The 26,418-nt window shown below is 42.1% G+C and overlaps 4 protein-coding genes across 5 annotated transcripts; 1 reads left to right on the top strand and 3 right to left on the bottom strand.

Moving 5' to 3' along the window:
• Positions 1-346: 346 nt before the first annotated feature.
• Positions 347-6,276, bottom strand: LOC306705642 (fizzy-related protein homolog). Its single transcript, XM_079172453.1, has 14 exons — positions 6,135-6,276; positions 5,145-5,218; positions 4,630-4,758; positions 4,385-4,448; positions 3,573-3,703; positions 3,391-3,476; positions 3,112-3,295; positions 2,802-2,867; positions 2,436-2,538; positions 2,106-2,290; positions 1,778-2,011; positions 1,552-1,656; positions 811-903; positions 347-671 (listed from the first exon to the last, which is right to left on the bottom strand). The coding sequence occupies exons 2-14, from the start codon at positions 5,211-5,213 to the stop codon at positions 630-632; spliced, it is 1,491 nt and encodes a 496-aa protein (XP_079028579.1). The 5' UTR covers positions 5,214-5,218; positions 6,135-6,276; the 3' UTR covers positions 347-629.
• A 310-nt stretch (positions 6,277-6,586) lies between these two features.
• plekhj1 (pleckstrin homology domain containing, family J member 1) lies at positions 6,587-10,075 on the bottom strand. The gene is made up of 6 exons (XM_079173685.1): positions 9,750-10,075; positions 9,561-9,628; positions 9,359-9,425; positions 9,033-9,123; positions 8,457-8,520; positions 6,587-7,757 (listed from the first exon to the last, which is right to left on the bottom strand). The coding sequence occupies exons 1-6, from the start codon at positions 9,841-9,843 to the stop codon at positions 7,665-7,667; spliced, it is 477 nt and encodes a 158-aa protein (XP_079029811.1). The 5' UTR covers positions 9,844-10,075; the 3' UTR covers positions 6,587-7,664.
• An 824-nt stretch (positions 10,076-10,899) lies between these two features.
• sf3a2 (splicing factor 3a, subunit 2) lies at positions 10,900-14,543 on the top strand. The gene is made up of 8 exons (XM_079172465.1): positions 10,900-10,927; positions 11,587-11,897; positions 12,007-12,053; positions 12,280-12,389; positions 12,508-12,557; positions 13,448-13,588; positions 13,665-13,733; positions 13,845-14,543. Exons 2-8 carry the CDS (start codon positions 11,700-11,702, stop codon positions 14,103-14,105), a joined length of 876 nt encoding a protein of 291 aa, XP_079028591.1. The 5' UTR covers positions 10,900-10,927; positions 11,587-11,699; the 3' UTR covers positions 14,106-14,543.
• A 140-nt stretch (positions 14,544-14,683) lies between these two features.
• LOC306705654 (uncharacterized protein) lies at positions 14,684-17,435 on the bottom strand. Of its 2 annotated transcripts, none has more exons than XM_079172466.1 (7): positions 17,314-17,435; positions 16,639-16,739; positions 15,970-15,998; positions 15,799-15,874; positions 15,561-15,695; positions 15,377-15,471; positions 14,684-15,265 (listed from the first exon to the last, which is right to left on the bottom strand). In XM_079172466.1, the coding sequence occupies exons 2-7, from the start codon at positions 16,730-16,732 to the stop codon at positions 14,891-14,893; spliced, it is 804 nt and encodes a 267-aa protein (XP_079028592.1). In that variant the 5' UTR covers positions 16,733-16,739; positions 17,314-17,435; the 3' UTR covers positions 14,684-14,890. The 2 variants fall into 2 exon arrangements, with proteins under 2 accessions (XP_079028592.1, XP_079028593.1); XM_079172467.1 differs by having other exon boundaries at positions 15,561-15,692.
• Between the last annotated feature and the right edge of the window lie 8,983 nt (positions 17,436-26,418).

Raw genomic sequence — 26,418 nt, 5'->3', positions numbered from 1 at the left:
CAGTTCTCGAAACGGCACAGGATGATGTGATCGGTTATCAGTGTACGTGAAACATTATTGTCTCTCAGTAAAAAAAGACAAGCCTGGATTTGTTCTGCAAACATACTCCACAGATCAGACCAAAAACTGCAGTTACACACATAAAAGAAAATCTACCAGCCTTCAGAACGAGTAGGAACACATTTTTAAAATGTTTTTAAAATACCAAAAAAAACAAAAAAACTAAATAAAATAAATAAGACAAACAAAAGGACAAACTCAATATTTGGCAGGAAAGCACAATGTCAGTCTGTAAACAAAACAATTATCACACGGGGAGAGAAACGCCCCCCCCCCCCCCCAATTCTCCTTGTCACCAGAGATCCCCGGTCTGTTGGATGAGCCTGTGGCTCCATCATGAAGGAGGAAGTGGAATACTGTACATGCGTATCTCCTCTGCCCTCGACACTCTCTCCCGCTCACTCCCACCTCCAGCTACAACTTGGCTAAATAACTAAGAGCGATCGAGGGGGGCCCTCTGCAGACTACTGAGGTAAATACTCAAAAGAAGGGGCCCATTTACAGTTTGATACATGCAAAGTTAAATTCCCTTCCCGGCATTATCCCCTCGTAGTAGAGTGACGCGCTAACTACCGGATCCTGGTGAAGAGGTTCAGCACTGACACGGATTCCTAAAACAGGGAGGAAGAGAGAAGAAGGCGGAGGTGGTTAGACAAAGACCACTGTGAATAAAACCTTACAGACAGATAAAGGTAGAGAACAGAGAACGGGATCTTCAGCGTGAAATGAGAAATGGAAAAGGATAAAGACCTTAGTGGATCTCATCTTGCTAAAGACGTTCCAAAACCGAAGTGTTTCATCTCCCGCTCCCGTCACAATGGCCTCTCCGTCAGGGGACATGGCCTGCAAATACACTCTATTATTATACACGGAATATACAGTATTATAACAGTACAACATCAAAGTAACCAGGGGTATTTTTGCGGGTTCTTAAATGTAATCATATAGCCAAACAAAATCACTAATAATTTAAGTTGGCAATTGTTGGCTATTGTATAACAATACAATATGAACATCTCTAACTGCAAAACGACAAATTATTTGACCTCCTCCCGTTGATCGATCAGCTTGCTGGGGCGAGGTGTTTGTATATCGAACCTTTTCTTCTTTATTTCAGTGACAGTACGACCCTCAGGCGGTAACAGCACCTGCTTTTTTCCCCCCATTCCGTGGCTTCATCAGGTGCCTTAATTCTGCTGCTGACACCGTTAAAAATTATAAGCGTCCCTTTATGTAGCAGGGCTTCAATATAGGACATACGAGGCACGACGTATAGCCTTTTTTGTCGTTAATTATGCTAATTGACAATTCTAATGAACGCACGCTCATTTACGCATTCATCATGTTTATGCTGGTCTAAATCCGATCGACTCGTACGAGCCCAGCGTACAAAAAAAGTAAGAGAAAGTTGAGATAAGAAAACGAAAATGTCCTTGTATGTGGCCCATTGTTCTGCAGACAGACGCACAAACACACAGAGTATGTACTGACCAGGTAGAGTACTCTGTAGGAATGTCCAGTAAGTTTAGCCACTTGAGTGAGAGAGGGATACTTCCACACCAGGATCTGGTTCTGGGAATAACCATGTGTGCTGACCTGCAGAAAAGAGTGTTTTTCACATATTCACCAACACACTCAGGAGTCGCCTCAACTTTACTATGGAAATAGAACTCATAAGATGCTGTATGATTGGCTAGCATAACTCCGGGCGACTCACCAGTTCATTGGTGTGCTTGGACCAGGCCAGGTTGCAGACCTGAGAGCCGGTGTCTGTGCACTGTAAGGGCTGGCCAGTCAGAGTGTTCCAGAAGCGGATGCAGCGGTCGGCAGTGCCGCCGCCGGAGGCCAGCAGGCCGTGCTGGTGGGGAGACCAGGCGATGGCCTTCACTGCAGCCAAGTGCTCCGTGTACTGCTGCACCGGGATGACGCTCGAGTGGTTCCATACAAGTAGCTACAGACAGCAGGTTGAGACGAGGGGAGAGAAATGCTGTGAGAAAAGTGGTCCCGAGTGGCTCACAGACAGGTGAGATTCTCCGACTGCATACCTTGTTGTCATTTCCACCCGAGGCTAGCAGCTGGTGGTCTGTGCTCCACTTGAGCCCGCAGACTTCCTGTCTGTGTCCTTGGAGACGGCGCTCTGACTGGAGAGGCGGGGCCCTGATGTCCCGCTGGAGGATCACCCGATCACGGCTCCCAGACGACAGCTGGTCCGCGTTCCATGCCAACGCACCTGGCAGCAAAGAATGAAATCGAAGGGAAGAGGATTCACCGACCGCGAATGAGAGATGTTGCTAAACAACTGTGAAATGAATGATGGTTGTAACATCTACTCCAACGACCGTCTCCGCCTCCGTCGCTCCAGCCACTTAACTCACCCACTCTGGCTGTGTGTCCCTCTAGTACGGAGAGCTTTTTTCCTGCTGCTGCATCCCAGATCTGTACATAGCCTTTATGAGTCCCCACCGCCACCAGGTTACCCTAAAAATAGACGGCACACTTTGAATATCATACTCCCCAAGAGTCGAAAAATGACTTCAAGACAGCCTTTTCCAAAAAACTAACACAAAGAACGGGAGTTTTAAACAGGACCTACACACTAAAACCCCATTAACTTTGTCACCAACTCTGTGCTAGTAAAAATGTGTTTTAGTGTGCAGGTTGTACAAATGTACTTGAGATGCCAGATGTTTTTTTTTGTTTTTTAATTTGAAAAGATGATAATAGATGACAGACAAACTCACCCTCTCGGACCAGCCCACCGACGTTACAGAATCTCCTTCTACAGAAAGATCGCATAGACGTGTCACCTGAAAAGATGGTGAGGAAAACAAGACAGATCAACACGACGTCCAAGAGGCAGCGGAATTACATCCTAAGACTCTTTTAGTCAATGTGTGATACACAACCAGTGAAACCTGTGATTGAGAGATCCAGTGTGATGGGAAACATTATTTGAGAGAGAAATGTATACTCTTAGTTCATTTGCCTCGCTGTCTCATTGCTTTGCTTAATGTCAGTGTTGACAGATCACACACACACACACACACACACCTGGCTGGTGCAGGCACTCCACAGGTAGACACAGGTACCCAGTCCAACGCTGAGTACATTCAGAGAGGACCAGTCCACTAAGTTGAGGTAGAAGTCGTCCTGAAGCTCTGGAGCATCCAAGACTTTAAAAGGTATTTTGGATATTTTGCGTGTAGGTTTTCTTGGCGACCGGAGCAGTTTCTGGCTGTAACGCACAACACAACAACATGAGGAATACGATGCTACTTTTCCAAAAATGAAAGAGATGGCAATTGAGTAACGACACGGAAAACATATTACCTGTTGCTACTGACAGGTGATAGAGAATATGGAGAGACTGTGTTTCCATCCTCTTCTGGCAGAGCCCGCTTCGCACTTACAGAATACTACAAAACACAAAACAGATGATTACTGATTCAGGGGAAAAAAACTCCCCATGAAACGAGTGCATTCAAAGTTGCAGCCACGGTAACTATTTTTACACTAAAAAGGCTTCTCTTGGCTGGAGTAGATGGCTGCAGACGGCGGTCTTCTGACTGGGGGTCCTGGACTTTCTCGATGCCCGCTCCGAGCAGCTCGTTCTTCAGTAGAGCCGAGTACGCCAGACCGTCCGCTGTAGGCAAAGGAAGAGACAGAGGGGAAATCAAACCGGGCTGTCGAAATGATTAAGTTCAAACACTGCTCCCTCAGCAATTTGACAGCCCTCTCTCCCATTTTGAACATCAGAGAGAATTTTTTCACAAAGCTTTGTTTCGTCCCTATCTCCAGTTTCCATGAGCCTGTCCAGGCTTAGTAAACAAGAGAAGGTCAAATGATCAACTTTGACTGGAGCAGACAGACGCATGTAGAAATGAGCTGATAAAGAGACAAGACTCACACCAGAGAGTATTTGTCTTTTAGGGGCAGACAGTCGTAGGATAACTCAGGATTGCATTGATATCATAATCTTAATATCTTAAGTGTCACAGTGAAAGAAAATATAGTGAAAGGCATCTTTAGAGCCGATCGACAGAAAATCAATCTGCATCAATGTTGATAATCAATTAGACATTTAAGTAGTTTTTTAAGAAAAAATTCAAAGCTGGCAAATGTCTAATTTCTTATTTGTCTATGATAGTATTTTTTTATTTGCTGACATTTTATAGACCAAACAAGTAATGGATAATGAAATGTCAGCACTAGTCTTCAATACATCACAGTAGCGACGAAACTGAAGAGAAAAACATTGTATCACAATCTATTATTGAAACTTGTCCCCCCGACTAGTTTCTGGATATAAAGGTGGATTGATTACCTTTGTTGCTGTCGGTTGTGCCATCTTTGGTTTTTCTGTTTTGATTGTGCGACTTTTCAATTTCCTACATCAGAAAATGGAATAAAAAAAAAAAATCATTGACAGCAATTACAGACGAGCAAAAGAAGAATGACAAGGGGTGAGGTTTTTTCCTTTGTAAGCTATAATAAACACATTGATCTTGAGAACACTGTTCTTTTGGTAGGAAAGACAGTGAAGTCCTGGGTGTATTGCAGCAGGCTCACATTGATGCGGTGGAAGTTGACACTCCAGTTGGCTCCGGCCCGGGAGGGAATAAAGCGATCGCCGTGCTTGCTCGGGGAGGACAGGGGGGAGCTGGTGGGTGTCAGAGCCCGCACCGCTCCTACCGCTTTCTACACAAGTTGGTTGAGAGGAGAAAGCATTTTCTGACTGGAGGCCAAGTGCAAACAGGCCTTGGACAGGGATGTGAAAACTTGGTCAAAGCAGGAAGATCATTTAGGTGGCAGATGGTGCGTTTGTCTGAGGTGTCAACAACAGGAGGCATCATTCACAAAACCCAGTCATTTGGCTGGTGAGGTCTTGTTTTCACTCAACACTAATGACATCGTCAAAAAAGAAGAAGAGAGAATGGCCTGTTAAAATGTTTATTCTGCCAACAGATGGAAAGCAACACCATCTCCTTTGCTAGTTAATAATCCTCTTTGGGAGGCGCTACCATCGTGCAAGAGTGGAGGAAACACAGCTCCTTTATGTACAAGTGTGTGTATAATTTACTTACTATGGGGCTCGCGTTCTCATTTTGAATGTTGATCTGCCTGAGCAGCCTGCACTCATAGTCCTGATCCATGACGCCTGAAAACAGGTCAAGACTGATCAACACATTTGTAAAACAGTTTCCTGAATGCTATGACTTGCTGACTTCTGGTCAGTCCTGATACTGACAGCATATTCTGCTCATGAATGACTGTTGAGCAAAAGAAATGTCACCATGGAGGGTTTTCAACAAAGTATCATTTTCAGTCTATTAATTTTGATCTGCTTATTAAGAAGCTGGAACCTGCATTTTCAACCTGGGATGGCTCATCAATATTTTTGTTATTATTTTTTTGTAGATCAACTCATTGATTACTAAACTTCAATAATAAACACTTCAGTGTAGTGATAGCCTAACCTATATCTTTTGACAAAAAATCGATCCACTTCATTGAATTGACTACTGAAGGCTGACTGAGGATCACACTCGTCAGTGGATGTTGCTCCGCTATCGACCCATTAGGTAAAGAAAATAACAGTACATTTAACTGGATGGTAATGAAAACTTCAAAAGGGGCCTTTAATGATCATTACTAGATATAACGGCAGACAAACAACTGTTAAACTCTCGTGCCTTCATGTAAAACCTACTTAAACTAGCTAACTAGCAGCAAATCTGTTCGTAAACGACAATGACAGCAGTTACAGTAGTTACATGTGATCAGTCTTTTGCTGACAAAATTAACTAACGTTAGTTCACGAAAGAAACTTGTAACGTTGACTGAAGGTTTCAGCTTGCTGGTTACATGAAACAACAAACTCGGGTGTGGTGGTCATTGTCGATCTGTAATGGTGACGCTAAAGTTATTTAAAAACCTTATTATTCAGTCACCCAGCATACAAAGCTTTGCTAACGCTAGCCCAGCTGCTTGACCTAACGTAAAACACGCTAGCGGTCCGGCTAATACATTAGCAACGTTGTTTGTTCACAATCTACTCTTTCATTAACACCCACCGTGCCCGGATTAAACCGTCCCGTTGCGCGCCGTTAAAGTGTTTTTCTGTGCGGTGTTAGTTCCAGTGGAAATATCTTGTTTTGTGCGTTTGACTCTTTAAAACAGAGCATGCAAAATACAATTGTTTTCTTTTGCCGATCGTTCAATTTGGGCCCGCTAAGCATCACGGGAAGGATGTGACGTCGCTGTTTTTTGAATCACACATTTTGCGTTGCTAAGGAAACGTGTCACTGTCACGAAGACTCACTCATCTTCAGCAGTCATCTCTTTTTCTTAAATAATTGTATGGCTAAAACATAATACAATAAAAATTGTTTTAATTTTTAGCAATTAACATGAAGCTAATAGCACAGCTTAATGTTAATTGCTAAAAATTACGAACGGTCATTCTCAATCTGTGCAATGGTCGTGGACACACGTCGCAGCACTATTGCCAGGACATCGATTTGCAGTATCTTTCAAATGGCTTTATTAGTAAAAAAAAAGAAAGATGCCAGTGAAACACATATAATCTAACATGAAGTAAAAACAGACTAAACACATTTCATGTGCAAAAGCTTAAAAATAAAGACACATTCAACAACATATCCTGTTTGTGGACTCTGGACTGCTAGTGAACTGACAAAGAAGTGAGTGAGATATTAAAACCATGTCAAGAGCCGGGTCCAGCAGCTTACCTAGAGGAATCTGATTCAAAGTGCCACAGAAAACATACAGTAGATTCAAGTACAGTATTGAAATTCTAAAAAAGAAACCCCTCAACACCCAACAATATGTGCAAAAGTATAGTTTTTAAAACTAAATAGTCTAAACGGGCTAGATAAATATATATATTGGGATAGCTAAAAAGAATGATTTCTTATAAGCAAAACTGGAGTAAAATGTGTGGCTCAACTCAGCAGATCAAAGGGCCCATGCAGTTCAAATACTGCTTACGTTGTTCTCTGAATTGGGCAATAATCATACGCTTCTTCAAACAGCTTTTACATTTACTTGATGAACATTTTTCATATGTCCTGGATTAATTCCTGTTAAACCCAGTCATCATACGAACAGTCCTCAAAGAAAGTCACAGCCGCAGCTCTACAGCACAATTACGTTGAGATCCTCTTAAATCATACTGTCTAACAGGACAGTATGTCCAGTAGAAAACATAGTAGAAAACATGTTTTACACTGACAACCAAGTAACAGAGAAAAGGTCTGAAAATGATACAGAAAATGACATGAAAAATCCCCTAAACCGAAAAATATGAAAGTGTCAAGTTCAACAGTACTGCGTTACCTGTAATGATTGAGCGTTATCAGCCCACTACTTTGCATGGCCGCAGATACTGAGCTATAACATGTGCATAAGCATGTCTCTGTAAGTCTGGAGACACACTAAATACATTCAGAGCAGTGAAGATCTAAAAAGCAGGTGTGCTTATGGTAATGCCATGGTTCTCAAACCAGTGAGGAGAGATTGTTGGAATGGCAGAGCGAACTAAAATGAAAAGATAAATGTCCATCTGGACACCGGCCGCTTGTCTACAGGGAGGAAGTGTCCCTCGGCAGAAGTTGCAGGCCGTTGTGGACCTGGAAGCGAGTTTCATCCGATATACCGTACTGCTCCAAGGGGTCCTGTGAGGAAGGACAAGATGAGTAAAGACTGTCCTAAAACAAATACTTAGAGTGTTCAATGCAAATTCCCTGTTATTGACGCAGAATCAAACTTTATATTTTAAATGTTTAGTTCAGGTTTTGACATCTTTGAGACTTCTGCCTCCCTCACAGTACGATTTAGGTGAGTGACATTTTAATTAGTGGCTCTTTTTACATTTGACAATGTCAACAACCATATTTCTTCACAGACTTTGCTATAATTGCTGTGGCTCAATGGGTAGAGAGGGTTGTCTGATAACTGCAAGGTCGGGGGTTCGATCCTTGGCTGCTATGTGTTAAATGGGTTAAATGCAGAAGTCAAATTTCGTGTATGTGACAATAAAATCCTAACTTTAAACTGTTTTTTTTTAGAACCATTTGAAGGTCTCTTTCTGAAGATAAATATTGCTTTTAAGTGTTTCTAACGTACTTAATGTAGGCTTTGAGCGCCGCAAATTAAATCCCACATACCTCTATTGTTTTGGGGGGTTGTGGCATAAATCTCAACAGCGAAACCTCATTAAAAAAAACCTAAACTTCTGAATCTTCCTACACTATCTTCTGTTGCTACTGTGCATTTCAGTAGCATGGCACAAATACACTTTCACACATAACTCCTGTCTAGTGCGACACTGTTCGATAGAAGCGCTGTCTGTAAGCCGCTGTGATGGACCTTACCTTGCCGGTGAGCCGGTGGATTTCAGTTCGATAGAATATCAAGTTCTTCCTCATGAACTCGTAACTGCAAGAGATGAGATGACAAATTAATTTGACATTGGAGGGGGGGGGGGCATCCCCTGTTTGGGAGCATTATTGTTTTCCCAGTAAACACAAACAAAAGGTCAAGTAGTGATGAATCATTTGAAAACCGTTCAACTCAAGTCACATTTTGGACAATGTGTCTCTGGAAACAGCTGCATCACAACCCATGTGAGTCTATTACTGGAGGCTAAAACACAATTAGGTGCAAGTTGTTCATTGAGACCTGCCGAGCTGTTTACTGCTGCAGATATGTGACCAGTTGCTATAATGTTCATTCTAATAGTTTCGTAGACAAGTTGGAAAAATACAGACATACTGCCTTTTGTTTTGTTTTTTAGATTAGTCAATGATCCATATGCAATATGTATGAATGTTTTATGTTTCTACAGCAAAAATGACCCTCCGTTGTTTCGTGTTGATTCCAGATTATACCCAAACATGTGTATATGATTGTGGTATCTGTTGTATTAAGATGGAAAGAGTCAGTCCTACCTGGCCTTGATAATGGAGTCCACCCACTCCCCACACTGCTCTTCTGAGTCACACTCAAACAGATACTTCCTCTCTGCTTCATCCAGAAATGCTGCAGAGAGAAACACACAAAGTGACTCAAAAATACATATCAGAAAATGCACAAACTGTAATATAAAGTCATGAGTAATGGATACATGTTCGGTGTCAAGCAAACATATCAACAATGCATTTTGAATAGCATCAGCACAAACGTGAATCCACTTATTTACACTGACTGAGAGGATTTTAAAGCAGTCAGCGAGAGAGAAAGTGAGGGTGAGTCATGTGAATGCGAGTAAACTCACCAATAGAGAAGCTCTGACTGTCCTCCCGCTCCACCCGACACTGCTCCAGCAGCAAAGCTCCAATTGGCTGAAGAATACAAAGTTAATGTTGTTGTCTTTAGCAAGAAATGGGTTCACTTCCTCATAAGGAACAGGTAAGACCATGAATACATAAAGGAACTGCTGTGGCAATAAATGAAATATGGAGTATTCTTCAACTGACCTCCTCCTCATCAGTTCTGAAGTAAAAGAGGAAGTTAACGACGAGTTTCACCAGCCTCTTCTTTACAACTGTATAATAACAAAAGAGACACAACTGGTGAATAACATGAACTTGAACCATCTTTGGTGGTGGCTGGTCCTACTAGCATTAGCTGTGTGCTGTCCACACGACATGAGTAATACACCGTACCTTCTCCTTTCTTGGGTCCTCGCATCCCCAGCTCGGCTGCCCTCTCTGAGGGCTGGCGGCTCAGGGACACCAGCTCCTTCTCGTTGAAACGCATCGCGGTCACTGACGCAGTAAAGGCAGGTTAAAGGGGATAGTTTGGCTGCGGCCGAGCCATTCCCACCGAAAACATACTAACGGAGTGAGGTAACAACGCGTCAATACCCGTCGGTTTAACGTCGCTGTCTCGCTATCTTGTGTTCGTGAAGTGTGGCGGGGTGTGTTTAGTCATTTATGTATCAAGCAAACACAGTAGAGACGGACTTCTCCTTCATACCACATACCGGACACACACTCGGATTGGTAGTGACACTCCTCTGTAATAGTAACTTATGGTAGCCGGTGAGGGGCAAACTAGACGAACAGTGCGTTTACTAACCTTACACGAGGCAGCCTGTTGCAGTGACAATCAAATGTCATGTTTACTGTTATGACACACATGTAATTAACAGCATGGATACATATATTCTTTAACATTATAATACATTATTAAAGCAAATAATTAAAAACACATTAATCATTTGACACCGTGGATGTATGTTCTGTATGTATGTATGTATTGTGTTAAGAAAAGCTACTAATGTACAGTATTTATATATCAGTTGAGCTATTTACAACCCTATGAACTAGTGGGAAATGCAAGACAGTGTTAAAAGTCTGAGAGGAAAGGAGTGGAGAGCAAATAGGCATTAATGAAAAGTAGGCCATATGAGACTAATTAGATTTACTTTCTATATACCCATCTTGTTAGGACTTGTTTGTGGTTTCGCTTGAATAGTTTATTTGAGAGGCCATATAAAAAATGTTGTGCATGGGTAAAAAAAGTACCATAGATAATCGGATGCAGCCGCAGCAAGAGCCCTTATGTGGCTTTATTTAGTCATTCTCAATTCTATTGATAAAGAGATGTTTGTGGTGGCTGTCTTATTGATACCAAAAAAGATTGAACTCTAAGACACGGTGGAGTCTCGAGAAAAAATAGGGCCATGATTATCTTTATCAGGAAAGTCAGTCCGCTCCAGTCCAGCAGGCGGCGGTAATGCGCCTGAAGAGGTTTGCCAACCGCCAAAAGCCTGAGAAGAATCTTCTTGCACATGCGCACTACAAACCTACTTCGGCATGATCCTAACGTTGTAGTGTCGGTGAGTGTTTTGAACAAACTAAACCTTTCAGTATCCCTTAATTTATAGTTATCGTTTTGTCGTGTAACTAACACATTTATTAGCACACATACACAGCTAGGTATGTTTATTTTTTCGTTTAACCGTTCAGATTTCTTAAAATCCATCAACTATTAGCTGCTAACACCGTTAGCTTAGCCTAAGCCGTGTCGTATTGTATTGAGGAGCTAGCGTTGCGTTAACATACTAGATCACTGGAGTTTGTAAAGATCACCAGGGTACGTTTGTTTTGTAGCGTGATAACCCTCTTTCTCTTTACTGGTGTAAATTATATCTAAGTTATCAGAAAATATTTGGTTCTGTTAACTTTTTGCTTTATTTCCCAGTATTTAGACCGATCCATTGCAAGGGAAGCTAGCATAAATAATCTCAGTCAATAGGGGTCCGAGGAGTCATTGTGAAAAATGTGACCAGTTGCCACCATTTATTTGTTTTTTACATGCCTTTTAAAATGAATGGTGAACTTATAATACTGAGTAATGTCAGCAGTCTTGTACAGTTTATTCATAAGTGGTGGTAACTCCACACATGGTACTGTGTTGCACCACAATCCAGGTAAACAGTAAATAGTATTCTTTAGCTACATGTTTGGCAACATCGTGTGCTTTGTTTTTCTTCAGATACTCAGGAAGATTTACTTGGGGCACCTGTCCAGTGCTGACTGGGTAAACACGTGTGTGTGTGTGTGTGTGTGTGTGTGTGTCTGGGTGATTGAGCTCATCACATTGCAAAGATGGATTTCCAGCATCGAGCTGGAGGGAAGACGGGGAGCGGTGGGGTGGCATCTGCCTCTGAGAGTAACCGTGACAGGCGAGAGCGGTTACGTCAGCTGGCCCTGGAGACAATCGACATCAACAAAGACCCCTACTTTATGAAAAATCATTTAGGATCGTACGAGTGCAAACTTTGCTTGACACTTCATAACAATGAGGTATGGAGGCACACAGTGACGCTTTCCCATTTTATGTTATCTGAACTTGGTGTTCATTCTTGTTTTCTTAAATATCTTGTTTGACAAACTGCTCTCCTCTGCATTACAGGGCAGCTACTTGGCTCACACACAAGGAAAGAAACATCAGACCAACTTGTAAGAGCACGGTGCAATTTATATGTTGTCTTTTATGTGACTGATTCATTCCACTTCACTTAACCACGACTGACAAATGAATCAAACCACAAGTCCACATTACATTTACTGGGCTTGTGGTGGATCATCAGCAATTTGATGGTTGCTGTGAATTGACAGTGAAACAACCCATTTTGTCCAGTGAGTTGATTAACAATTAAAAACTGTATAATTTGTTTGTTTTCAGAGCACGGCGAGCAGCCAAAGAGGCAAAAGAAGCTCCTGCTCAGCCAGCGCCAGCCAAAGTGAAAGTTGAGGTCAAAAAGTTTGTGAAAATTGGCCGACCAGGATACAAAGGTAAGCTGTCTGCGTGGTTATGAATCAGTGCAATCATTATTTACTTTATGCTGATTTAGGTTTCACTGTAAATCTATTATATTTTAACATATGGTCCATGTCTTTTTCTTCTTTATAGTAACCAAACAGAGGGATTCAGAGACTGGACAGCAGTCCTTACTTTTCCAGGTTAGTGTGTTTGGGGGGGGAATCCTTTTGTATGGAAGGAGTTTTTAATTTTAGAAAGATTCTGAAACAAGTAATTCAACATTAAAGCTCCCCTTAAGACAGATGCTTTAAAGTTATTCAGTTAGCTTAAATAGTTAGTTTTGTTTGGCTTTAGAGTGTAGTGTTGTTTCACCACTGACAGCTGAAGCAACTGTAAACCGATATTGTCCGGCTTCTCAATACCCGCTCACCCGTGGCTGGCTTTATCCTGTACTTCTAAGAAACTGTACTTTTTCTCGTCAAAAGCAGCTTTTTAATACAGTGCCACATGCTGAAGTCAGTACTCGCTTTCTTCTTTTTTTGTGCATATTTTTTTTATCGGGGAGCTTTCAAGCTTATGATTTACAGCAGAGTAGATGTTGTTTCTTTTTATTCTACATAGTTTGTGTTGAACCTAAAATCAAAGCTTAATGCCACACTTATTTCTGGTTGGCCATTTCATACCGGGGACAAAATAAGAAAATGGGGAATATTTGTTGACATTTTTTTTGCATTCAAACCTTTCACACCAATGCCGACAAATATTTGCATTTGGTGCATTCCACCAGAAATTGAAGTTCGTTCTGTCAGACAATCCTCAATTGATAAGTTGTTTTTACTTTATTAAACCCATATCCAACTCTACAAACTGGACACGCTTATTACACTCATTATTCTTGTTATTACAAGTGTGCAGGACTGTGTAGAAGAGTTACAATGTGTTACTATTTTCTATGTGTGGCGTCAAAGCATGTTTTTGTAACGAGTGTGAATGATGAGAAAATATATTGATCGCGTGGAAAGTATTTTGTTTTATTGGTCGGCTCGTTTTTTTTAATCGGCATCTGAAATCCACTTCCTCCGTTCATCAGATCGACTACCCGGAGATCGCTGAAGGAATTGGACCCCGACATCGTTTCATGTCTGCATACGAACAGCGCATCGAGCCTCCTGATCGTCGCTGGCAGTACCTGCTTCTGGCTGCTGAACCATACGAGACTATTGCCTTTAAGGTGAGTGGAAGCCGCGTCTAATACGCTCTTATTATATTGTTATTCTGGCTTTGACACAACATCTTTTCTTGTTTAGGTCCCCAGTAGAGAAATTGATAAAGCAGAAAACCGCTTCTGGACCCACTGGAACAGGGAAACTAAACAGGTATTGATCAGCTGATTAACATTTGTTACCACAAAGCTGACCCGGCTATTTGATGGGAGGAATGTGGAAACATGTGCTTTAACTGGTCTTCCGTGTTATCTTTCCTCCCAGTTCTTCCTACAGTTCCACTTCAAAATGGAGAAAGCGGTTCCCCAGTCCAGTGGACCCCCACCTCCTGCAGGTGTGAAGCGCCCCCCTCCTCTCATGAGTGGACATCGCCCACCAAATGAGTCTATGCCCCCTCCCCCGCCAGGAGGGATGCCCCCTCTCCCACCTGGCGCTCCGGGAACCCCCCATATGCCTCCTCAGATGCCCATGCCTCCCATGCCAATGAGGCCCCCTCCTCCAGAGGGCCTTATGTCTAATAACTGATCCCCTACCAGTGTAACATGATTGCTTTCTTTCATGGTGTTTTTAATTATGTTTAAAGTCTACCTTTAGTAGATTTCTATACATTTATTTGGTTTATGTTTGTATGACCACACTGTTTTGTATAAATGCTTACTTTCTGAATTTGGAGCTATGATTGAAAATAGATAATCTTTTAGGATTCTGTTTTTGTAATTAAATTCTTTGGAAAAAAAAGCATTTGCCTCTCAAAGTCTGTTTTTAGAAAGACATCACACAGAAAGATGAATTTAGCGTGTGAATGGGTCATAGCAGAAGAGAAAGAGTTCCTGAAATATCGAGATAGAGGTCCGGTTGAAACACCTTTTAACTGGGCCTCTCTGGAGCAGCTCTCAGAGGGAACAACGGGCTAAGTGGGTCAAATTAGTCACAACCTCGAGCTTTAGTTTGCCATGTTCAAAACCTTCTAGTTACATAATATTGACAACTAACTGCAGTTTATTAAAGATGTAGACTTTTCAAAGGGAAACAACAACAAACGATCACATGGAGATTTAAGATAAAGCCGCCGGCAGATTAAATGAAAGGAAAATGCAAACGTCTTAACAGGTAACTCAGTGTTTCATTACTCAGAATCACATCCGTTATGCAAAGCAAAAACATTATTTTGAGTCTCAGTGGTATTTCAAAGATTTGACAGGATATCTATTATTGAATTCAACATTACCACCTTCATAAATGTTAAATCAATTCTGGTGAAACTGGATTAGAAAATAAATTGCCATCTGCTACGGTAGAAAGAATCTGACTCATCCCTTTTGAGTGTTTTTCTTCTCTTTCTTTTCCTCCAGCTTTTGATTATTCTCAAACTCTGCCTCCTCCTTTCCTTCATCCTCATCTTCCTCATCGGCTGCTGCTTCAGGTTCCTCCTTTTTGTCTTCGATTTCGTCGTCCTTGGCTTTTTTGGCTCTCCTTTCCTTAAATTTCCCTTCTCTTTGTTTCATGAGTTTTTTGTCCGGCAGTGGCTTATTTCTGAGACCTCTTGATGCTCGCGCTGTCGCTCCCCTCTTTGACTTTTCTATTTTGACTTGTCCATCGTCGTCGTCATCGTCATCCTCCTCATCCTCTTCATCATCAAGGTCTGGCAGCCACCATAACATGACCTCCCAAAGACTTGTCTCGGGCTGAGGGGGGAGAACACATGGCGTAGTTGACACTGTGGTACATGTACATCTGTTTATCTTCGGTTAAACGTGTCAAATATGTGAATCCAAGTTATTCGTTACTGTCCTTACCTCTGGTGGTTGTCTCCTGTGTTGGATTTTGCCCGTACGTCTCACGGTCAGTCCAATTTCCTCTTCCTCTGCTGCCCCTTGACCACGCAGGGTTTCTGTTTATTTTTTATTTTTTGAAAAGAGACCACTTAGTCACAGCAGGCATGTCATTTGGTAACTGTGGTTGTACTTTTAGTTTACTTGCCATGAAGCCTCTGAAAGCCTGAGGTGAGCACCAGGATGGTAATGGCCACAAACAGACAGCGGTTGAGGGTGACATTCTCCCACGGCGTTTCAATCTGGGTCAAGTTTTGGATGGACGAGGCTTTACGTAAGGCTGCTGACGGAAATGAATGAAAGAGGAGGAAAAGCTTTTATTGTAATCCAGTAAAGTAAACACGGAAAGCTGACAGAGGTTGAGGAGAAAGATGGGAATGACTCACTTGTTCTGGGGAAGCTGGGCTCCCTGGGTAAAATCTTGGGTTCTGCTCTAGGTTGCTGTGTTAACTGAGACTTTTCCTGTTGGAGAACAACATGTAGCTCAGAATAAAAGATGTATTAGGGATTTGAACACTGTACAAAAAATGTTTCATGTTGGTTGTTTTCCAACTAACCTCTCTGACTTTTCTTGGAGCATACATTTCTGAAACAGACAGATGGACATATACTGAGGGGTAAACGACAACAAACAACCTTTCCCTCAAATGTATTTATCCCCATTGATTGGATTTGTATTCAACCTTTACTGTTGGCTGACATTAAAACCTCTTATAAATACAAGTCTACTATGACAAAGTTTTGTATTTCGGACAGACATAACAGATTGGAGTTAACAGCCATGCCAGTGACTGTGAGGCTGTGCATTGAACTACATGCTAACATCAACCATTTTCAATACTTTTACAAGTATTTTGTCATAAATTGACAAAAACTCTAATTCATTAGCATTCATCGTCTGGGGACCTTGAAAGATTGTACAAAATGGTTTCAATCTGGACCAAAGCGCTGGCAAATAAACACACCACATGGTCTTTTTAGACATGTTAGAGCTATGCCTCACAAGCAGGACTTTGTGTTTGTTTGTAGAGAGTGAGTCGTATTACACCCACCATCCATTCAGCATTATCACTGTGTTGCCTTTGGCAAGGGGTCATATTACAGTGGCTCCCTGTGCTGCTGTTCCCAACTATTTATAGAGTTGTGCAATATATGTACAAAGGCTATTATGTGCAGGCATTACAGATTATATCTGTGTGTGTGTGTGTGTGTGTGTGTGTCGCCACCTGGTCTGAGGATCTGTCGAGCAGGCTTCTGTGGAGGAGGATCTGCTCTTGGTGGCCTTAACTCCTCTTCAAATTTCTCATAGCTCTCTTCCATTTCTTTCCTGAGAGAAAGAGAGGGACGAAGATGGATGTGGCTCAAAACTGAGTTTGTTTAAAAATGAGTCAGCAGATTTAGACATATCCATACTACACAAAGCTTCGCATATGAGCCTGGCTGTTGTCAGAGGCCAGCTCAGCCTATGGATTGTTGATATTTTTTTTAGAAATGCTCTTTTTGTGCCACCTATTACATCCCAGAAACAAGATGATTCGCTGGACCACAATGTCTATTCTTCTTTGTTAAAGTTACTTCTATTTTCTCATCAGGGTTTCACATTGGCTTCACAAAATGCTGAGAAATAAAAGGTCAACTTCTCTAGTTTATGAATAAACTTAACGCAGTTTCTTGACCTTCACATTTACAGATGAAAGCTGAGGGCCTTATGTCTTCCATGACATTTCTACCCGGACATTGAGCTCATGTCCTAGCAGCCCTATAAATAGGTGACGCAAAGCCACTGGAGAGACAGATGGATACAAACTGAATATAAGGGCCGATGTTACCGTTACACACCTGGCTAGCCTTTCCCTTGTGATGAAGCCTAACCTTTGGCCCTGATTGAAATAGGGACCTACCTGTCTCGACATTTGGGGTCCCCCCGGGCAGCGTCGGCAAGCCTTTGTCACAAAGCCTGTTGTTCCTCGGCAGAGATGGCAGCAGAGTCAGGCTCTGTACTGTCTGACAGCCAAGCACAGGTGCCGGAGAATGAAAAAACAAAAAAGAATTGAGTGTCAGTCAGAGGCGTTGACTGAGGGAGGGTTGACATTAACATGTGCCATACAGCTGTCGAATCCCAAGAGAGGGCTGAGAGTTGAGGAAGAAAGCCAAACCGTACACCAAGCTTTGGAAAACTCTGAGCCATATGGAAGAAATCGCATAATAATCTTATTCTGTGTCAATCCCACATAGTTTGAGCAACTAGGGCAACACCCCTAATAAGAAAAACTGAAAAACTGGTTTTGTACTTTGAAAACAGCTAGAAGAAACAATTAAGACTTGTGTATGGTTATGATTATATTTTAAGACGCTTTCCCACCTTTTCTCTCCTTTTTGGACATTATTTTGAATTTCATAAGTCACCAGCAGAGGACGCTACTGTACTTGCAAGACAGAGTTTCAGGCTGCTTTGCTCCACAAATGAAGTCTGTATTCTGTCAAACAGACGAGCAGAAGGACTGACACACGTCTAATGAGCTGACCGTCAGCTGCAGCCTCTACATCAAACACATATGACCCATTTGTCAAATTATCCTCTTTATGTTTCCTTTGTACATTATCGCAGAAGTGCATTATTATTCTCATACTGTGTGTGTGTGTGTGTGTGTGTGTGTGTGTGTGTGTGTGTGTGTGTGTGTGTGTGAGAGAGAGAGAGAGATGAAGGCCGCTAACAGGAAGCAGTGTAAACAGATGTAAAGATGATTGGGTTATATCAGGGTGAGGTGGTTGCAGGCCACCTTCATGTGGGAGGAGAGAGGAAGTGTTGATAAACAGAAGGCGATGTTGATGACTCATACCTTTGCTGGGACTCTGCCCAATTCCAGCTGAATCACACACTGATATACCCCTCAGTAATCTCTTTGAAGTGGACATAAGCTCTGTAACCTTTCGCCGTGGGTAGACTGACCAAGAAGGAGGCCCGGGTCTCCAATCGTGCTCAGAGCTGCATCACATGATGTCATGTCCCTAAACTGACACAACCAATCTCTGTCAGTTGTGGTGCTTTAAAAAAAAAGAAAATCTAAATTGGGTGGCCCAATATCTCAATAACTATTGGATACATTGCCATGACATTTGGTTCAGACAGCTATGTTCCCGTCAGGAACACGGATTGATTGATAACTGATGGTAACAATTAGCAAATGGTAGCTTGCTAACACACCAAACTGGTGAACATGGTAAACATCAGTGTCTAAGCATTATCACTGTGAGCATGTTAGCATGCTGATGTTAGCATGTGTTCAAAGTACTATTGTGCCTTTGACAGAGCAGCTAGCGAGGCTGTAGATTCTTCGTGTTGTTACAAAATATTTACTGTTAGCTGAGAGCCGTGTGGATGAAATCTCTCAATCGTGCTCTGAATTTGAAATGTAGCACCTTTATATTCATAGTGTTTAAAACACAAAGTGTACAATATGTTCAGCATGTATGTGCATATGATGTGCTGTGGGCTCTCATATTACAGTATACAGAACACACACTGACTGCTATAGTGGCATCATGTGTTCATTTAGTGTTATTCTTGCCTATAATGAGCTTGTCTGCAGACTTAATTGACCAAGTGCACACTCTCACCCCACTGATTTGTCAGTGCTTACACTCTAGTCCCAAGGACACAGCTTCATCACTAGTTAGAGTGCATCTTCTGAGGGAACAGTTCTAATTGCACATTTGATTTGGATGAATTAATTAAGTCTTCCAACATTAAACGGAGCCTAAAGATTTCCTCCTTAATGTCAAGAAATAATCTGAGCTCTTATTCTCAGCATGTGTCGAGGTAAAAACAAAGTGCCACGTCTGGGCCAAAGTCTTAAAGAATGTTTCAAGGGCAACAGGAGCCCCGTGTGGACACGTCGTGCCAAATAAAGTGAGCAAATGTTCGCTCGCGGACATCTACATTCCAAATTAAGTCAGTGGAGAGATCCAAGCTGGGTAAAGCTTTCAGCCCCCTTTTTGTCCTTACATATTGTGGACTGTGTTCCAAGGACACACTGACCGTCCAGCACCCAGTGGGAGCTGCTCTATGCCCTCGTACACTGAGGAGTACAGTGGAGCGTGAAACAATATTAACTGTGTGGACTGTTCAAAAGTAACAGGCTTAAATGACTTGTGGGGACTTCTATTAGATTTAAATGTACTTTATATGAGAATGGGAGCATTTTGATTGCCTCTAAACGTTTCTCAACATGTCAGCGGCTCGCAGCTAAAGGTGCTAACAGGGCTAACAATATGGCAAAAGTGCTGGCATAGCTAACAGTGTTTACCTGAGAGGGAACCGGAGGGCGAGAGCTACGATTCTACGACGACGCCATTGGTCGGGACGGCGTTATCAGCTGTAACAGCCGTATGAGAGCAGTGCAGAGCAGATAGGCAATGGGACACGCCCACATGCACTAACATGCACTAAAAAGCAGCAGGCACAGTCAACAAAGCATGGACAAACTCAGATTACAGCACACACAGAGGAAGAGCAACTTAATTCTCTGTTCCGATGGACATTACTCCACTATATCTTTACATAGAGCAGCATTGTTTGCTACTCTATTAATGCTCTGAATATCGTATATTGCACCTTTAATATTTAAGTCATTGTAAAGGAAGAGCTGATGTGTCTTTATAAAGCTAACGCAAACAGATGATGTTTCCAGAGCTATAGACAGACATGAGGCCTCAGTATGGTTGAAACAAAATGCTTCTCCGACCGTATAAGCATACAAAACAACCTCACCTTACACCGTTCAAACAACCTCTCTGTAACTTACAATGAGAAAGTATCTGTATCTCTCAAGCTCACTTTTTCCATTCTTCACACAACTATCCTGCCACTTTTCATGTGTACAGCTGAGTTCAACACCATGAAAGCTTGTGTGGAAAAGGTTTGCACCGTTTGCTTGAGTTTTTACTCTCTGTCCTTGAAGAACTTAACTCGAAATTAGAAGACGAACACGTTCATGCCTCATGTTTTGATTTGCTAAATCAGGAAAAATAGAAAAGTGACCTTCAAACAGGCCTTGCATATCTAACCATCAGGTCTATTTCCTTGAAAGGACTTGTTGTCGACTCTATGGCTATGTAAAAAGATGTCGAACACATACGCACTTGAGTGCTGTCTTGATCTTGCAAAGTTGGACAAAACAATCACAACTCAAGGTCTACAAAGCTTTTTCCAGAGCCCTCAGCCATATCACAAGGTAAGTTTTTCTTTTTTGACATGCAGATGTACATTGACATGAAAGTGCCGTTAGGATTTTATTCTTATTTCTTTCACACTTCTAATTCATCTTGGCTTACCATTTAAGAATGAAAGCTCATTCTTGACCTTGGAAATATGAGTTCACTAAAATAACTCTGAGAGCTCCGGGAGAAGTGGGCTTTGATTTGAGGTTGCTCCGTAAAATAATTAACACTCAAAAGCTGTGTCATCTTAATGATCAGCATTCAGAGACTTGCATGTTGTCTTTCAATTTGAAAAAGGCTTAACTTGTACTGAAGTATTTAAGTTATGACACTTGTTCTTGACTTGGACTTGGACTAATAAAACTGCTCTGCATTTATCAAAATGGACACTGTGCAAGTATTGAATCATGATCATAAACAGTGGACATGAAGTTAGGACACTATAGGGATGAAGATGAGGCTGCGAACAGAGTTAGATAACTGTTCCAGTCAGCTCTTACTGGAGTAGCGTGCTTCAGCGAATCAACCGTCTTTGTAGCAGCGAAGGTTGTAAGTCCAGAGGAAGGATATGGAAAACATTTTATTTACACCACAGCGTTTCTGCATAATAGAAGCTTGTAAAGAAGTGTTTAGCCTTTGCCTTGTGTGTGAGTGATGTGAGTTCTGTCTACACACACATTTACAAGTGCTTTTGTGCTTGCTATGCTGCTGACCCAGCAGCACACTTCCCCTTATAGACTTAGTACTGTGTAGCATAGCCTATTTGTATCTTTTATTACGCCTATAAACCAGACTTTAAGCTGCTCTTATTATTATTTGTATTTATTTTGGCAGTTGTATTGCCTTGCTAACGTTGTCCCTACATGCTGTTTTATATAAATAAAATGGCCAAAACAAGCAGCTGTCATCACGAGAGTAAGTCAGTGGCTCTGAACGCTCAGCTACCAGACAGCCTCACAAGTCAACCTGCCTGCCTTTCGGCACAGATATCTGCCTGTGTTAAACACCCTCCCTCTCAGATGTGCTGACAGTGTAAAACCTGTATTTGAAGAGGAATGACACTGGATCCACAAGGATTCAGTCATATGTCTCGGTGCTGCTCGCCTTTCACTTTCAATCTCAAACCAAAGCCTTCATGCTCTCTCGGAGTCACTGTGGGACTCGTGTGTTTCTCCGTATCTCTTCAGGCAGCTTGCTCAGCCTTTTGATCTTTCGGAGACCACAACATGCAACTGACCGGATCATGAGTGCGAGTCCTGCAGAGTTCACTGGGGGGGGGGGGGGGGGGGGGGGGGCGCTTTGCTGTTATCCGGACCCTGCCGTCAGATTAATGTTCAAATGTCTAAACAATGTGATAAGCTCTCCCTCATTTCCCCATCGTTAGAGGGGGAAGCAGAGGTGTAACGTCCCGAGAGATACGTCTGAGAGAAAATGAGCAGGAGCGAGACGCTGACCCAGAGGAATGATCGGTGGGTGACACTTGCACAGTGGATGGGATGATCAGAGAAGAAGATTGGAAGAAAGATTTTCATTATGTGCTGGCTACGCATTTCCCCCCATTGATCTTTTCTTCCAAATATCTTGAAGCCTTGTTTCATCATTATGGGACGAGAGGGAAGATGAGAAGCAAAGAAGAGAGAAGAGACATTGGATTTCTTAAAAGGCAGGGGAAATCCAATTAATAATGTTTCATTATGAACATTAAGTTAAACTTTATGATGCCCCTGCTACAGAGCCCATTGTATATTTTAGGTATTATGATATCTTTTGTATTAGCCTGCCACACGTTATCTTACCTTCCGTTTAAAACTCGTTTAATGTGTCTTTTGTGTTCATTTCTCCAGGGAGGCATGACTGAGTGTCTCTTTATTAAGAAATGAACCACTTCACTTTCACACCGGAGAGTTGCTTGGCCCTAATATGTAGTTTTCTCCCCTCCTCCCTCCCCTGCTCTCTGTCTCTCATTGTGTCAATAGGCCATTTTATTGATGGGGTAATTTGCCCTGAGACTGTACTGCGGTCTCCTGTGTGCTATGTGTATTAATTACCATCTATTCATCTGAGGCTGTTCAGCCTTCCAGAGCAACGGTTCCAGGCCAATGCTTCACAGCTTCTGTGACGGCCCTTAATGCTCCTGCAGAAGCGCTCGTGTGCCTATGGGAGACGAGTAATGAGCAACCTTGTGTGCTGAGGAAGAGTGTGATATATTACTGCTGCTCGCCGATGACCGCGTGAGTGTGGACAGCTTTGGTCACGTGACATCACGGATTATAAAATGCGTTTTGTCTTCATTGAGGTCTTCAGCCCCACCGCTCAATGCATGCTCCTTCATGTTAGTTGTTGGCACACGGGCCTGTATAATCATTCCAGTGTCTGAAACTGATTAGGAATTTGTGAAACTGCTAATCACTTTCAGATAAATCTGTCATTTGCATGCAGTGAGAGTTAGACAGGAAGATGGAGAGAGAGAGAGGTCAGAGAAAGAAGAGGAGGGATTTGTTTTTGTTTTTGGAGACTATTTGATGTATAAGCACTGATAAAGAAGCAATTGGCACTCCACTAACACTACTCATGTGCCAGTTACATACACACAAGACGTGTATATTTAATATGAAAAACATACAGAGCTGATTATCCCAAGCTTCTCTGTTTAGGCTACTGTTTGTGCTCTCTTATCCTCTCTGACATTCAGCCTTCAGTTTTTTACCTTTAGTTGGATATCTGACATTTGTCTTGTAAAATTGTAGTTTCATCTTGCTAAAAAAAAGTTGCCTCTCATTTGCTCTCATATGATGGCTGTTAAGAGGAATGACTACTGCATGACAACATCCTAAACCGTACTCATCCATCAGCCTTCTTCTCCACCAAATAAAGGAGCCTATAGTCTCTCTCTGCCTGCCTGAGCCATCAGTAGCAACCTGTGCATTAGGAATATTATCCTCTCAGGCTTTATGGGCAATATTGTGTGAAGTGTCACAAAATATCCTGTACAAGTGGCAGTCTTGTGACTCGATTTAAATGTTTTACTAAAGTAGTGGTAAAATACTGTACAACCTACTGAAAATGCGTTTCGTTTAAAACAACATCCTCTGATAAAGATGGCGTTTTTAGAGAGAAACATGATGTTTTGTCGTAGACGGAAGGCTTTACAGACCCGAGTCAGTCCTGTTGTCATTTCGACTCCGATTAGTATTCACATCTGCTGCAGCTTCATTTGTGATCTCAATTATAGCGTGATTTTCACAACCGTTACCGGCTGATTTTGAAACTAACATCGCTACCATTTTCTTTTCTTCTCCAGATATATTATAGCCTCTGCCCCCTCAATGCCTCTTTCCCTCCGCCGTGTTTGTGTGCTCGCAGCCTTTCAGCCGGCCCCCGGTTGTCAACTGATTGTAGATAATTACAGCTATTTGACTGCAGCTTTCACAGCCAGTCCTTTCTGGAGGCACTTACGGAGGGAGAACATGCCAAGCAGAGGCCCTTAACTGCCTCTGCGGATAACTACAGACACAATGGGAGAGAAACTGAATCATATATCTGACCATGCTGCTGCAGTGAGGTATTTCACATAAAGCTGTACTGCATTAGCAAAAATGCAATATGAATATCTTCCTAAACATTAAGTGCTGGCCCTTGGTTATGCAGAAAGACAATTCCCTTTTTACCATTTCTTTCCAAGCAGGAATGTTACAAAATATAATTTAAAGTCCTTGAAATGTAACAATTTATTTGAGGAATAAAATAACTCGACATGATTTAGTGGCAGTCTCAGTGGAAATTGAGTTCGTTCTCTGTGTAGTTTTGCAGAGACTGGCCCGTTCACGCACATATTATGAAACTAATCCTGGTTTGAGGGAATGTAATTGTTCTGGAGCTGTCGTACATGCCTCTCAGCTCAGTGCTATATCCAGAACAGTAGGAATGAGTCAGACTCTTTATGATGACAGCTCTCCTCTCTTTCTCTATCTTCTTCTCTTTCTCTTACTGCTTGTCTGACGCAGTTTTCTCTTCCCCGTCTTTCTCTTTTCTCTGCTCATTGTCCTCTGCGTCTCCATCTCCCTCCGTCGGCCTCCTGCTTACATAAGCTGCGTTCTGTGCAGTGACAGCGGAGACTTGAGGACCCATCGCAGCCATCACTCAACAGGAACCCCCCCTTTCTGTCTGCCTCCTTGTTTCATGGGGAGCCATGAGAGCTGCACACTTGACCGCCGGCAGAAGTGGATAATAGCAAGCCAGATCAAAGCAGAAAAAGATAACGCTTTCTCTCTCTCCGTCTTTGTGCATCCCTCTCCCACACACACTCCGTCTCTTTGACTCTCACTTGACATGCATGAGGAACATTACTTTCAAAGTGGACCCAAAAGTTCAAAGCAATAACTTGTTTTATGAGTATATTCCTCATGATGAAAGGAGATGCAGGGTTGACAGAAATTGCAAATAAAAGAGGGGATATGGAAGTTGTCTGTTGGTACTCAAGGATCATTCTAACAGGACCCCCAACTTCTCTGCAAATGTAACTGAATGCTAAATGGATGGTTACAAACCCGTCACAATTAAACCACCAGATCTACTAAAGGTCTAAAAAAAAGAAGCAATGTTAGAGACAATCTGAAACATTAAGAGCTCGGCCGGGCGTGATTTGAGTGCATGTTCGTGGATGCGTGCATGCCCTCTTGTTAGCTCACGCTCTACACTGCTCTCATACGGTGATTAAAGCTGATCACGCCGCCCTGACCAACAGCTTCATCGCAGAAGCGTAGCACTTACTCTACAGTTTTCCCTTCAGGTAAACACTGTTCTGTCTCTGTCAGCACGTTAGCTGTGAGCCGCCGGCTCAGCTGTCACCATGTTGAGAGCCATTGAGAGGCAATAGAAAGGTTCCCAATCTCACAAAAAGCACATTTAAATTTGGAGTCATGATGGCAGGCAGTGATGGCTGAGGGTAAGCAGAATATTTATTTTGGTCATTAGCTGACAGATGTTTATTTCTTCTACTTTTTTGTCATGTTATTTTTTTATATTTTCTTTTGGGAAGGTGGTCCTCGGAAATGTTCAGCTGATCAGAAGTTGGTCTCAAGTTACAGACGGTTGAGAATGCCTGCTTTAGACCATAGCAATTACAAATAACTCAACAAGAACAATAGATATAAAAAAATGGAAATATAACCATCCCAAAATAAACAGAAAGCTAAGGTGCATTTGTGCTTTGTTGTTGTCTTTTTTTCTTATTTTTTTTAAAGAAATGAAATGTAAGTATAAGGGCTGCTTTCTCGCTACTGTGGCTGATCATGAGCAGCGACTCTCCTGTCTTCAGAGGTTAACATATAAAAACCTGACCAGGAAGGTCTCCAGAGTGACGGGAGGTCAATTGTCCAGAGGAGGGCAATGGTTGCACTGGAGTTTAGGATTGTATTGTACTTGTTAATGTTTTCAAATCTATCTTAATGAAATTCTCACATCCCCATATGTCCATTGAACAAGTTATTGCTATAATCATTTCTCCTGTCCACACAGTGAAAATATCCCTTCCTAATGTGACTCCACTGTAAAAGATAATCCTATAAAATCACAAGAATACCTTTATTGGATGTATTTAGTTTTCTTCTTCTTACTGTTTTCTGTTTGTATTTATTGGCTGTGAAATGAGGCGTCCAGAGGAGGAGCGTGAGACAGAAGAACTATTGGGGAGAAATATGGCAGTAAGTGTACGATTATTGAACTGAACTGTGCCCCTGGTCTCCTTCAGGCTTCTATCATCCTGGAAGGCAGAGCACAGATGCGGA

This window comes from Pholis gunnellus (assembly GCF_910591455.1).
Source record: "Pholis gunnellus genome assembly, chromosome: 14".
In the NCBI taxonomy this organism is placed as follows: Eukaryota; Metazoa; Chordata; class Actinopteri; order Perciformes; family Pholidae; genus Pholis; species Pholis gunnellus.
This window is presented reverse-complemented; position numbering and strand designations above follow the sequence as displayed.